Below are 15,000 nucleotides of genomic sequence, written 5' to 3'. Positions count from 1 at the left end.
TTCAACTGTGAGAGACGGAATCTAAAACAAAAATCCAGAAATCCAGATTTTTAAGTAATTAATTTGCATTTTATTGCATGACAAGTATTTTATACATCAGAAAAGCAGAACTTAGTATTTGGTACAGAAACCTTTGTTTGCAATTACAGAGATCATACGTTTCCTGTAGTTCTTGACCAGGTTTGCACACACTGCAGCAGGGATTTTGGCCCACTCCTCCATACAGACCTTCTCCAGATCCTTCAGGTTTCAGGGCTGTCGCTGGGAAATATGAACTTTCAGCTCCCTCCAAAGATTTTCTATTGGGTTCAGGTCTGGAGACTGGCTAGGCCACTCCAGGACCTTGAGATGCTTCTTACGGAGCCACTCCTTAGTTGCCCTGGCTGTGTGTTTCGGGTCGTTGTCATGCTGGAAGACCCAGCCACGACCCATCTTCAATGCTCTTAATGAGGGAAGGAGGTCGTTGGTCAAGATCTCGCAATACATGGACCCATCCATCCTCCCCTCAATACGGTGCAGTCATCCTGTCCCCTTTGCAGAAAAGCATCCCCAAAGAATGATGTTTCCACCTCCATGCTTCACGGTTGGGATGGTGCTCTTGGGGTTGTACTCATCCTTCTTCCTCCAAACACGGCGAGTGGAGTTTAGACCAAAAAGCTCTATTTTTGTCTCATCAGACCACATGACCTTCTCCCATTCCTCCTCTGGATCATCCAGATGGTCATTGGCAAACTTCAGACGGGCCTGGACATGCGCTGGCTTGAGCAGGGGGACCTTACGTGCGCTGCAGGATTTTAATCCATGACGCCGTATTGTGTTACTAATGGTTTTCTTTGAGACTGTGGTCCCAGCTCTCTTCAGGTCATTGACCAGGTCCTGCCGTGTAGTTCTGGCCTGATCCTTCACCTTCCTCATGATCATTGATGCCCCACGAGGTGAGATCTTGCATGGAGCCCCAGACCGAGGGTGATTGACCGTCATCTTGAACTTCTTCCATTTTCTAATAATTGCGCTAACAGTTGTTGCCTTCTCACCAAGCTGCTTGCCCATTGTCCTGTAGCCCATCCCAGCCTTGTGCAGGTCTACAATTTTATCCCTGATGTCCTTACACAGCTCCCTGTTCTTGGCCATTGTGGAGAGGTTGGAGTCTGTTTGATTGAGTGTGTGGGCAGGTGTCTTTTATACAGGTAACGAGTTCAAACAGGTGCAGTTAATACAGGTAATGAGTGGAGAACAGGAGGGCTTCTTAAAGAAAAACTAACAGGTATGTGAGAGCTGGAATTCTTACTGGTTGGTAGGTGATCAAATACTTATGTCATGCAATAAAATGCTAATTAATTACTTAAAAATCATGCAATGTGATTTTCTGGATTTTGGTTTTAGATTCCGTCTCTCACAGTTGAAGTGTACCTATGACAAAAACGACATACCTCTACATGCTTTGTAAGTAGGAAAACCTGCAAAATCGGCAGTGTATCACATACTTGATCTCCCCACTGTATATATCTACCAACAGACTGGTAGCCAATTAGTGTGTATTAAAAACATATGGTACATTTTGTGGTCCTACGCTTTGCTGGAGGGGATTTCTTTCTTGTAAACAATTTTATTGAGTATATTAATAAATATTTCAGATTGAGGCGGACAACAGGCCTAGAGGTGAGTCTTGTTGTATCCTGTGTTTTTAATTTACTTTTGGTATACTGTCTGTACACCGCAATAAGAAATGGACCAGGAGCTGTTCCATGTCTCCTAGGGACAAGGATAAAGATGGTTTGTCCATAATCTGGAATAGACACTGATACATTTTCACAATGCCACACTAACAAACACATCATTCCTTGATTTGCAATCTGCAGAGAGGGTCAATGAGGTATTCAACACAATAAGAGAGCACATTGTTTCCTTGCCTCCTGTCCCCATCAGCACTGAAGAGAAAGAGAACTGATGGTAATATATCCAATTATTGATTTCACTTATAATGCCTTTAACAGCTCTCCTACCTTCAGCAGAGAGCAGACAAGGACGAGGTTGCAGTATGTCTTAAACGTGGGGGTGTCATCTTGGATGACTGTCATGTTTTGGGAGATTCCTGAGTTTGCGTCTCAAACGGCACCGTGTTCCCTTTATTGTCCTATGGGACCTGGTCAAAAGTAGGGACATTTTTTACTAGTACTAGTCAAAAGTTTGGACACAACTACTCATTCAAGGGTTTTTCTTCATTTTTTACAATTTTCTACATTGTAGAATAATAGTGAAGACATCAAAACAATGAAATAACACGTATGGAATCATGTAGTAATCAAAAAAGTGTTAAACAAATATTTGTATTTTTTCAAAGTAGCAACCCTTTTCCTTGATGACAGCTTTGCAAACTCTTGACATTCTCACAACCAGTTTCATGAGGAAAGCTTTTCCAACAGACTTGAAGGAGCTCCCACATATGCTGAGCACTTGTTGGCTGCTTTTCTTTCACTCTGCGGTCCAACTCATCCCAAACCATCTCAATTGGGTCGAAGTCAGGTGATTGTGGAGGCCAGGTCATCTGATGCAGCACCATCAATCTCCTTGATCAAATAGCCCTTACACAGCCTGGATGTGCGTTTTGGGTCATTGCCCTGTTGAAAAACAAATGATACTACTACCACTAAGAGCAAACTAGATGGGATGGCGTATTGCAGCAGAATGCTGTGGTAGCCCATGCTGGTTAAGTGTGCCTTGAATTCTAGATAAATCACTGACAGTGTCACCAGAAAAGCACCACCACACCATCACACCTCCTCCTCCATGCTTCATGGTGGGAACCACACATGAGGAGATCATTCGTTCACCTACTTTGCGTTTCACAAAGACTCGGCAGTTGGAACCAAAAATCTCAAATTTGGACTCATCAGACCAAAGGACTGATTTCCACCGGTCTAATGTCCATTGCTTGTGTTTCTTGGCCCAAGCAAGTCTCTTCTTATAATTGGTGTCCTTTAGTTGTGGTTTCTTTGCAGAAATTCCACCATGAAGGCCTCTGATTCATGCAGTCTCCTCTGAACAGTTGATGTTGAGATTTGTCTGTTACAGTGGCGATTTTAGCATGTACATTTTTTTTATTCATGCCAGCGTTGACACTACACTACACTAAATAATACATTAATTGCACTATAACAGCGACAAGTGGTGCCCACAAACTGTTAAAGCTGTCCCAACAGCAGAGCTTTCTTTTCAGGCACCATGGAGTGAATCCTTACCACCGCTACACCTGGCTGGCAGTGGAGCCTTGTCTGGCAACGAAACAATTCATTCAGTCTCGTTGACTGCCTGTTTAAAAAACATAACTGATACGGCTGACTTGCTTAAACAAATGTGGTTTCTACTGACAAGTGAGATGTACAAACTATGGCTTAAGGGAACAATGAGCGGATAAGAGACATTCCGTCATTTCAATTAAGAAATTAATGAGCGAGCGACGAAGGACAAAGTCAACATAACTATATGTTCAGCGCTTTTGAAATGTACAGTGACAGAATGCAAAACATGGGCCGCTCTTACAGTATTTTCCCTGTACACCAAGTCAGATCAAGGGGGCATATAAGCAGACATTGAAACCTCTTACAATATTAGATGATGACATTTCTCAAAAACAGGTTATAGGCTACGTGTGCAGCACCACCGAGTCAGAACAGTAACGAGCGAAATTAAGAGGTGAAAATAGACCAAATCATTATGGTGAGGCACATGGGCTACTAACAACTTACAACACAGCATACACTTAGTATTACTTTCTTAGCTACAGTATACATATCTTCCTGGCATATTACATCATTTATGCAGCAGCATGCAATACATTTTTCGACTCACCTTGTTGTGCTGTTCTCACTTCAACATGAAGGTGGCGCGCCGGTTTTGTCATCAAAGTCTGTCATTCTCTGGTGGGAACTCTGGGGAAAAAAACACACAGCCACTCCATTGAATAGCAGGCTACTGTTACTAATTGCTTTGCACTGCTTGCAGTTAGCCACGGATTCCTTCCAAACAACTCAATCTTTTATGTTCAATGGCCGATGAACACCGATACGTTTTATCTATAATTTCTCTTCATTATTTCTCTTCATATGACAAGGATTAAAAATAATTTGCCAGTAGTTGTCAACTTCATTCATGATGATGACTGCTAGATAAGATTTTGAAAGTAAGATGTTGACATGATCAGTCCAAAGCTACTGTGGATATAATGTGATTTGATGTCATTCTATCTGTGGCCAATGACCTTGAGCCTTCTTGGATGGACGCTTCTAATAGAACTCTATGGCAGAACCCAAGGGGAAACATTTTTAGAGCTTTAACCTTAGACTTAGGGGTGACGTACTGTCCCATGAGTGACAGAAAACTGAGCCAATCAGGCGCAATACTTTGTATTTTCTGCTGGCTTGCCCCACCACCACAGAAAGCACTGACCTAGGCTGAAACACCTGCATTTTGAAGATGCCTTACTCAAGAAAGCAAAAAAGAAACCATGTTTGTATTTTTACATTTAAAAAAAAGATGTAACCAGGCAAGTCAGTTAAGAACAAATTCTTATTTACAATGACAGCCTACCAGGGAACAGTGGGTTAACTGTCTTGTTCAGGGGCAGAATGACAGATTTTTACCTTGTCAGCTCAGGGATTCGATCCAGCAACCTTACTGGTTACTGGCCCAATGCTCTAACCGCTAGGCTACCTGCCACCCCAGATGTGGCTTTATTTATGCAGCTTTAATTAAATGTTTTTTTTATATTGTTATATTGTTTGCAAACAGGTGGGGCCCTGCCCTGAATGACGGGTCGCCACTGGTCTGTTACTTGAACTCTGTGAAGCATTTATTTGGGCTGCAATCTGAGGCTGGTAACTAATTAACTTATCCTCTGCAGCAGAGGGTCTTTCTTTCCTGTGGCGATCCTCATGAGACAGTTTCTTCACAGCGATTTTGCGACTGCACTTGAAGAAACTTTCAAAGTATTTGACATTTTCTGCATTGACTGACCTTCATGTCTTAAAGTAAGGATGGATTGTCGTTTCTTTTTTCTTATTCGAGCTGTTCCTGCCATAATATGGACTTGGTAAATCTTCTGTATACCATCCCTGCTTTGTCACAACACAATTGATTAGCTCAAACACATTAAGAAGGAAAGAAATTCCACAAATTAACTTTTAACAAGGTACACCTGTTAATTGAAATGCATTCCAGGTGTCTACCTCATGAAGATGGTTGAGAGAATGCCAAGATTGTGCAAAGCTGTCATCAAGGCAAAGGGTGGCTACTTTGAATAATCTCAAATCAAAAATATATTTTGATTTGTTTAACACTTTACATATGTTTCCATATGTGTTATTTCATAGTTTTAATGTCTTCACTATTACTCTACAAAGTAGAAAATAGTACAAATAAAGAAAAAACCCTTGAATGAGTAGGTGTGTCCAAACTTTTGACTGGTACTGGGAAAAGGGTGCAGAATTGGAACAATTTCAAATCAAATGTACTGCCCCCTACCTGTGTAGAGAGGACTAGTCTCCATGATCGTGGGGCTTCGACAAACTTCAAAGTAAAGTAAGGAAATGAAATTCAAAAGTTTTTTTTTTCTCTCTGTGGGGATGTGTTTTTTCATGTTCAGAAACATCTGTCCTTCCCTTGAGATATTTTGCTCTTTCTGCATGGAAACATGCCCCAGGGGAAAACTTCCTTGAGTTGTGTTCCATAAACATGGTCCCCGATTTGTTGATTGCAGCATCATGATGCAATTTGTTAAGTTACTACTTGGTCTGAAAAAAAGCACACAGGAAAACTACCATTTACTGCCGACTATGTGGAGGAAATATGATATGGAGGTTTTCTGCGTTGTCTTTGAGGACATTCTTCTGTGTTTCTCTGACATCATTGATCAGGCTTGACAAGTTGTTTGACAGTTACAATTCCCACTTTCTGTGTGAAGACATTTGACAGAAAAACATCAGATTATCTCTGTAAGAGAAAGCACAATATCTTAAACGGACACTACTCTAGATGTAGTAATGCTCAGTCACACTTTATTTGGATAGTCCCAAAAAGTCCATTCTCTACAGATGCTCATTTTTAGATTTTTTTATTTAACCAGGTAAGTCAGTTAAGAAGAAATTCGTATTTACAATGACGGCCTTTCCCGGCCAAACCCTAACCTGGACAACACTGGGCCAATTGTGCTCCGCCCTATGGGTCTCCCAATCACGGCCTGTTGTGATACAGCCTGGAATCGAACCAGGGTCTATAGTGACGCCTCTAGCACTGACATGCAGTGCCTTAGACCGCTGCGCCACTCGGGACCCCTAAAGCTAGTTTGTTGCAAGTATCTGTTGATTAGCAACTGCCTCAGATGGTTAGGGCTAGGTTTAGAATAAGGGTTAGGGTAAGTGTTAAGTTTAGGGCCAGGATAAGGTTGTGGTTAGTAGATAGTTAGTTGAAGTGTTACTAATAGCTTGTAGACCGTCTGTAGAGCGTCTACAGATGGACCATCCAAATAAAGCGTTACCCATCCAACAAACATATCACCCACACATTGAATGAGAGAGAATGACCGAGTGCTTCTGTGTGGCTGGGTCTTCCTTTTATGACATTCCTGAACCGGCACAAGCAGGTTTTCCTCCAGGGAGGAATGTTTGTTCTCTGGGCCTGTGGGGAGACTCCTGCTTCCACTGCTCCCGATTCTCTTCCCGCTTCTTCTACCCACTGCTTCCCGAAGCTCAGAGAGACATCTGGGACAGAGACGGAGACCATGGCTTTCCACAACCTCTGTCTGCAGGTTCTACTGCTAACGGTCTTCCTCTCCTACTGCGCTCACTCAGGTAAAAACCCTTCCGTCACTCACATTCATATTGTACATTTGTGATTGAGTGTACTCACAGACCCATCACATGTATACTGTAAATTTGCAGGTTGATGCATTCAAATGTCATAGTATGTTGCCACGTGACAAAATTGTTACTTAGAATAGAGATTTTCGAAAAGGGGGCCTGCACGCCTGTCTCAATATTTTTCCCATCTCACTCTTTTTCGAAATTGCTGAGATCGGCCAAGACTGGATTTTTTTCTTCTCCTTGAGGACAAGTGTGACGTCTGATTTTGAAAGAGTTCAGTGGCTATTCTATCCGCCTTGTAGCCACCACCTTGGATGCTCTGTAGGAAGCTTTGATTTTTGAAGCTCACCGGGAGAAAGAATAATGGTTAGAAGAGAGGGAGAAAAAAAAGAAGTAAAACCAAGAGAATAGCAAGAGGGAGGGAGAGTTAAAAAAAAAAGGGGGGAGATGGATTGAAGTATTTGTGTGTGGAGGACAAAAGGAGGTCAAACCAAACCACAGCTCCTGGAGGGAGGATTTCACACCCTCGTGTCACATTGTTTGTCCGTGAATATCACCCTCCTACCGTCTAGTGTCTGCTAGCTAGAGGAAGAAGGTCTCTGCTCACTACCTCTCTAACCGGCCATCAAACCACACCCCACTGCATTTAAAGAACTACATTTATACAACACGTCCATGACCCTTTACACTTGTGGGAATGGGCCTGTATTGATAGGGCTACATTGAAATGTTTCTGACAGAATAAACATGCAAACGCCTATGCATAACCATGGTAACAATTGAAAGGGAACCGTTTGGAGATTATGGGAACATGATTAGACCAAAGTTGGGCACACCTGACATAAGACTGAATCCAAACATTACACTGTTGATTTTATGTCCATTTTATTGTACTTTTCCCCATATTTGTTGAAAACAAAATCTGAAAATACTCTGGATATATTCTGTAACATGATGATAATGTTCCTGGAGAATGTGGGGTAGGTGCAACATAAGACAAAACCATTTAAATTGTTTGAGTGTGAGGTCTAACTGGTTCCTAAGCAATTTCAATGCACTTTTATAACTCAAAGAAGAGTCTTCAATTATATGTTTATTTTTATTTTTTAGCTGTGCCATTTGAGGAACTACAGCAAGCATAGTTGTAGTTGTTTCGTTTGGAACACAACCCTGCAATCACACAATTACTGTTGTTGTTTACGCAATCCTCAAACGTTCCATTCTAAATCTCAATCTGGGTCAGGTGGGCATGATTTAAAAGTGTGTTCTATTGCCAACACGATTAGCTAAATTATAAAATATAATCATTACAGTGTTAGGCTTTCACAAGGCAATTCAGAGAAACAGAATTGTGGTGCGCATTGAAAGGAGTCAAGAGTGCATTCGGTGGGTGAGGTTACAATGGCAAATGTTCTTCAAAATAAACAAACAGGCTCACTGCCCAAAAACATCCAGCCAACTTGACCCAACTGTGGGAAGCATAGGAGTCAACATGGGCCAGCACCTTGTGGAGTCCACGCTCCGACGAATGGAGGCTGTTCTGAGGCCGAAAGGGGGTGCAACTCAATGCAAATATTTTGTACGCTCAGCGTACGTCTTTCGTAATAGTGATATAACAGTTAATACAAACTGATGCAATGTTTAGATCAAGTACAATATATCTGCTTTGTCTTTCTTTAACCTCTTTTGTCTGTGCGTCTCCAACAGATGGCACAGCGGAGAGCAAGCTCCACAGACTACTGAAGAAAAGAGATGGTAATATGGATTATGGCTGTTTCTCACAGCTGAGGCTACACACACACTGACTACACTGAGCCACACTACATCCACATATGTCTGCGTCATACACGCCAGGAAAACAATTCACCTTTTTCACTCGCTTAGTTAAATAAAGGTTCAATAAAAATGTTTTAAAAAAAGAACTTTATCGACAAATCCACCTCAGGCGGTAAACTTTTCACACTTGTCTAGCTTGGAATAGCCCTGTCAAGTTCAGACAGGCCTCCACACACGCAGTCCTCTGTGGGATCCGTGTCTGGATTGATAAGTGACAGTTTCAGATGATGATGCCTTTATGAGTCTTATAAATAATCTAAAGACACCCGTTGATATTTATAGAGTGTCGCTGATGCAGCCTTTAGGCTCCTCTCCTGTCTGTCCTGGCTGCTGCTAGTCGGTCAGAACCACTCTGTCTCTCAGTCACTGACAGCTCCCCTACTCCCTGCACACTTCCCCCTGCCTCCGACCCTGCTGTGGGCAAACAGGTGTGCTTATTGACGTCTTTACATCCGCAACTTGTCCCTTAACCTCTCCTGCCTGTATTTCCGTAGTGGGCGGAGGTACGACGCCTGTGGGGGTGGCAATGACCCCCTCCAAGGCCAAAGAGTTCCTGACCTCCCTACGGAGGCCCAAGAGGAACATCTGGGACCGCAGCAGGCCAGATGTGCAGCAATGGATCATGCAATTTATGCACATGGGTTATGACGAGGCGGTAGGTGCACTGCACACTGCGCCCTTCACAATACACTGCACTCTGCACACACAGATGCTTTACCCATTGGTCAGTAAAACATTCCTACAGTCCTTACAGTAATCGGATCGAGTAAACTACAACTGCATCTTATACTATCATGTATTATGAACTGGGTGGTTTGAGCCTTGAATGCTGATTGGCTGACAGCCGTGTTATATCAGACCGTATACCACGGGTATGACAGAACATTTATTTTTACTGCTCTAATTACGTTGGTAACCAGTTTATAATACCAATGAGGCACCTTGGTTGTTTGTGGTATCTGACCAATGGCTAAGGGCTGTTTCCAGGCACGACGGTAGAACAGCCGTTAGCCGTGGTGTATAGGCCATATACCACACCCTCTCATGCCTTATTACTTAAATATACAATTCCATGTGATATTACAAATAACTGACTTACAGGAATAATGTAGACCACAGTACAAGCACATTCCTATTATGTTCCTAGTTATGTTCCTTGTACCTTTAATCTAATCTGAATTATTTCCCTTTAATATGGTTATTGAACCTCTGATTATTTTTTCCATCCTTGTATAAGTCCCATGGTGGCATTTACAGGAATGATAGGTGAACATATGAAAAGGTCAGTCTTTGTGTTTGCTTCAGTCTCATAGAGGCTGTACAGAGACATGACTTCCCGTCTACAGCAATGTCTTAGCAACACAACGCAACCACTCCGCCATCCAGACAGTTCTTTTAGAAATGTGTGTGTGTGTGTGTGTGTGTGTGTGTGTGTGTGTGTGTGTGTGTGTGTGTGTGTGTGTGTGTGTGTGTGTGTGTGTGTGTGTGTGTGACCTCTCTCCACTGTCCAGACAGCTCTATTATAAGGTGTGTGTTGATATTTTTTATAACCGTTAGCGAGGCTGTGTGATTGGGTTAATGTCGGTATCTGTGACACCTGTCTCCAAGCGGGCTCATCAGCTGCCCCCGTGTGTGTGTGTGTGCGCGTGTGTCAGTTCATCCCAGCTCCAACATCAGTCGATGAGGGGCCATAATATTATTCTCACATCTGCGGCCATCGTCCAACAGTGACAGACCTGTCCAAACCGTCTCGCCACATAAAGCCCCCTGACTTCAGAAATGCCTAATAGAAAACGTGTCAGTTAATTATTCAAGACGAACATGAGGTTGCCCTCTAACGCCAGTCATACTCCAGCTCAGACACACCGTCCCTTCCAAAACCTCATCTATTTAAACATGTTTACACTACTTTAGGTTGATTTCCCACTGGTGTCATACATTATATACTCTACCGTTCAAAAGTTTGGGGTCACTTAGAAATGTCCTTGTTTTTGAATGAAAAGCACGTTTTTTTGTCCATTAAAATAACATCAAATTGATCAGAAATACAGTGTAGACATTATTAATGTTGTAAATTACTATTGTAGCTGGAAACGGCAGATTTTTTCATGGAATATCTACTACATCCAGTAGGCGTACAGAGGCCCATTATCAGACACAATCACTCCTGTGTTCCAATGGCACGTTGTGTTAGCTAATCCAAGTTTAGAATTTTTAAAGGCTAATTGATCATTAGAAAACCCTTTTGTAATTATGTTAGCACAGCTGAAAACTGTTGTTCTGATTAAAGAAGCAATAAAACTGGCCTTCTTTAGACTAGTTGAGTATCTGGAGCATCAGCATTTGTGGGTTCGATTACAGGCTCAAAATGTCCAGAAACAAAGTAATTTCTTCTGAAACTTGTCAGTCTATTCTTGTTCTGTGAAATGAAGGCTATTCCATGTGAGAAATTGCCAAGAAACTGAAGATATCGTACAACGCTGTGTACTACTCCCTTCACAGAACAGCGCAAACTGGCGCTAACCAGAATAGAAAGAAGAGTGGGAGGCCCCGGTGCACAACTGAGAAAGAGGACAAGTACATTAGAGTGTGTAGTTTGAGAAACAGATGCCTCACAAATCCTCAACTGGCAGCTTCATTAAATAGTACCCACAAAACACCAGTCTCAACGTCAAGAGGCGACTGAGAAAAAGCCATATCTCAGACTGGCCAATAAAAATAAAAGATTAAGATGGCCAAGAGTACACAGACACTGGACAGAGGAACTCTGCCTAGAAGGCCAGCATCCCGGAGTCTCCTCTTCACTGTTGACGTTGAGTACTATTTAATGAAGCTGACAGTTGAGGACTTATGAGGCGTCTAGCACAACATGGCATTGGAACACAGGAGTGATGGTTGCTGAGAATGGGCCTCTGTACGCCTGTCTAGATATTTCATTAAAAATCAGCCCTTTGCAGCTACAATAGCCATTTACAACATTAACAATGTCTACACTGTATTCCTGATCAATTTGATGTCATTTAAATGGATAAAACATGTGCTGTTATTTCAAAAACAAGGATATATCTAAGTGAACCCAAACTTTTGAACGGTAGTATATATATATATATGAAAATGCACTCAATCTACTGCAAGTCACTTTGGATTAAAGCATCTGCTATGATATTATTTCATTGTATCTCCAGTTGTCCTTGAGATCGATCTCTCCAACTACAGCTGTCACACAAATACACACACCACCTCTTCTAATACCTTGTCTATTCACTCTCATTCAAACAAGTTCACGAGTCTTCTAGCGAGTCTTGATTTCATTAACGTTTAATCTCTTGCTGTCCATCCATCCCACAGAGGCTTGAGACTGACCTGTCCTACTGGATGGACCTGGCCCGGTCGTCAGACCAAGGTCGCCAGCACCATTATGACGAGAACGCTCCCATCGGGCCCCAGGACCCCGATTCCTACAGACACGGCGCCAATGTCAATTATGACTACTATTAATTGGCCCACTGTGATTTACTCAGCTTCTCTGTCTCAACATAAAAATCACATGAGCGTAAAGGGATAGTTCTGATATTTTACATATTAAGATATGTGTTCCCTTCCTGAAGACTACTTCAAAGGAAGGAAACAAATATGTTATGTAAAATCGCTGAACCGACCCAATCACATAAGTGCTTCCCTCTTCTGCCTTCTGCAACTTATCCCTCTGATGCTATTCTGCACACCTACAGTAATGTAGCCTTCTCTGTAATGCAAGAAATAGAGCTAAGACATGCTTGTCCCAGACTATGGATTGGGTTTCACTGTCTCTACATGGTATCCTTTGCTGTCTGGGAGATTGAGACCTGCTGATGTACATGCTGTGATGGGACCCACAATGCATTGGGTTGATCTGTCTGAATAACTAAATAAAGACAGTAAAAACCTTTAATAATTCATGACTCTTGTACATGTTGTGTCCGGTGTGTGGTGAACCAGCAGACCGTACAGATACAGGCAGTACCTCAACCAGCCTGTTGATTGGATGCCAATCTATCACAAAACATTGTGGTGACATAATGGCAAACGGGGGGGCGACACAGCAAGCTGAGGAGACGGCAGCACCAACCACAGTCAACAGTTTAATGGAAGAAAAAGAGAAGAGAAACTAGGGAGTGAGTGCTATCCCTTCTAACCTGTGGTTTGTCCCACTGAGTTAGTGCTATCCGGGATCCCTCTACCCTAAACCCTAACACAACCCTAACCTTAACCCTTATCTAACCCTAACCGTTACCTTAACCATTTTTAACATGTCAACTTCATTGTTGAGTTGGGACCTCCCAAGGTTCCCAGATAGCACTGACCGATTGGGACGGTTTCTGCTACTATCGTGTAATTAAAGTGTGTTGTGTTTGAGTTGTTTGAGTTGCTCCCTGTGATAGGGCTGCCTTATACAACTGTCAAATAGTCAGAAACTAGCAACAGTGGATGATAACTGTTCCACTCTGAAGCACAATGGAATATCTGTCAGTGATTTGTTCATGTCCATAGTCTCTTACAGATAAGACATAGTCTTGTCGGGAACTATTGCATTTTGCAGTAGCTGTACACACACACTAAACAAATCTGAAGGGGGGGGCACGACTTTGTAGACAAGCAGCAGTATGGACCGGGAGTAAAGTTCTGAGCCGTATGTTATTGCTTTCAGATCCCTAGCTTACATCTCATAAGTTATCCTAACCTGCTACGAAAAGTCATTTCTGAAATAAGCTGTATACCATCTTGTCAAAACTACATCTCTGTCAACACTACACCACTCCCTGCTCACCACATGGACAGAAGCCAGAATATTTATTCTGAGAATAGCTACACTCACACATCACTGTTTCCCATCTTTCTAATTCACACAAATCAGCCTTATCGCACGCAGCCAGTTAGATTTCCTGCCCCTAATTGATAACACAAACAAGTTGATCTGTCAAAGATTTGAATAATAACATCCATACTAATTTCAATGTTTTGATTCCATAAAACACCATAGTGTCACGTCCACTTATTGCACATGTCCTTGTTGGAATGAGCAACATGTGTCTCTGATCCTGCTCCATTCTGCTCCGTGCTGTGTTATTCAGATGTTGTCCAGAGAGGGGCGCTAGAAATCACACATATGAGAGATGAGGCCATGTCCAACTGGGAATTATGTTCACAGAGAAACGTTTAGTCTAGTGTGGAAATGTACGTTGTTTACCATGCATTTGATCAGTTAAGGAAAGTAATTGAGCTCAAATATTTACTTTCTCGTATGGTTTGGCTGTGAAGTATTAGTTTAGATGGTAAAATCTGCATTATTTGGATAAACATACAGATGCCCCAGCAGATAAAGGCTATACAAACCATAAGGAAAGACATCATGTGACCAACAAATCAAGGACACCATAATTACAGTTATTTGTGGCCATCATAAAAACCCATGAGTAACTGCATTCAGCAGGTCTACTCCCTTCCCATAGACTTTTTAGGTTGTTTTCCCCCTGTCCCTCTGAATCAAATCCAATTTGATTGGTCTCATACACATATTTAGCAGATGTTATTGAGGGTTTAGCAAAATGCTTGTGTCTTAGCTCCAGCAGTGCAGTAATATCTAACAATTCACAACAGTACACACATACCTACAAGTAAAATGAAGAAATATTAGGAGGACACAGGATCTCTCTATCATTGTTATTCTACTCTACACAGGCCATCAATAGATCACTATGGATTCTCCCAGGAGGCTAAGTCACCCAATATGAGAGAAGATGATTAAATACGCATAATAGAAAATAAAGAAAAAGTTAAATTATGTTAGTGAATGCCATAGGATGATGTCACCTCCAAGAGTATGTCTCAAATGGCACCCTATTCCCCCCATAGAGCTCTGGTCAAGAGTAGTACAATATAAAGAGAATAGGGTGTCATTTGGGATGCACACTTGTGCTTTTTAAGAGGGCAACAAGAGAGCCATGGTCCCTCTCTGTGGAATGCTTAAGGGGGTCTTGTGGGCTGGAAGCTGATGTGTTTTTCGTTGCGTAATGGCTCTGGTTACTAGGTGTCAAAGTGCTTGGGCAGCGAGAGACATCTCATCCCTCAGGGCTGTTTGGAGCCCAGGAACCGCAAGTGGACACTATGCCGTGGGTCAATGTCATTTTCCTTTGTCCATTTTCTGCCTTCAAAAAAACAAAACACATCTCTGATGTTGTAGTATATAAAATACTATTATTGTTCTATACCTTCTGACCATGAAACCTCAACCATACCTTGATTGCTTTTCTTTCTAGATACAATGGAC

At 42.2% G+C, this 15,000-nt stretch overlaps 1 protein-coding gene across 1 annotated transcript; it reads left to right on the top strand.

Moving 5' to 3' along the window:
- The first annotated feature begins 6,653 nt into the window (after positions 1-6,653).
- LOC112267533 (augurin-A-like) lies at positions 6,654-12,627 on the top strand. Its single transcript, XM_042296600.1, has 4 exons — positions 6,654-6,845; positions 8,565-8,612; positions 9,188-9,348; positions 12,042-12,627. Exons 1-4 carry the CDS (start codon positions 6,656-6,658, stop codon positions 12,189-12,191), a joined length of 549 nt encoding a protein of 182 aa, XP_042152534.1. The 5' UTR covers positions 6,654-6,655; the 3' UTR covers positions 12,192-12,627.
- The last annotated feature ends 2,373 nt before the right edge of the window (positions 12,628-15,000 follow it).

This window comes from Oncorhynchus tshawytscha, linkage group LG14, assembly GCF_018296145.1.
Source record: "Oncorhynchus tshawytscha isolate Ot180627B linkage group LG14, Otsh_v2.0, whole genome shotgun sequence".
NCBI lineage: Eukaryota > Metazoa > Chordata > Actinopteri > Salmoniformes > Salmonidae > Oncorhynchus > Oncorhynchus tshawytscha.
Note: the sequence above shows the minus strand (reverse complement) of the source record. Positions and strands in the feature narration are given on the sequence as shown.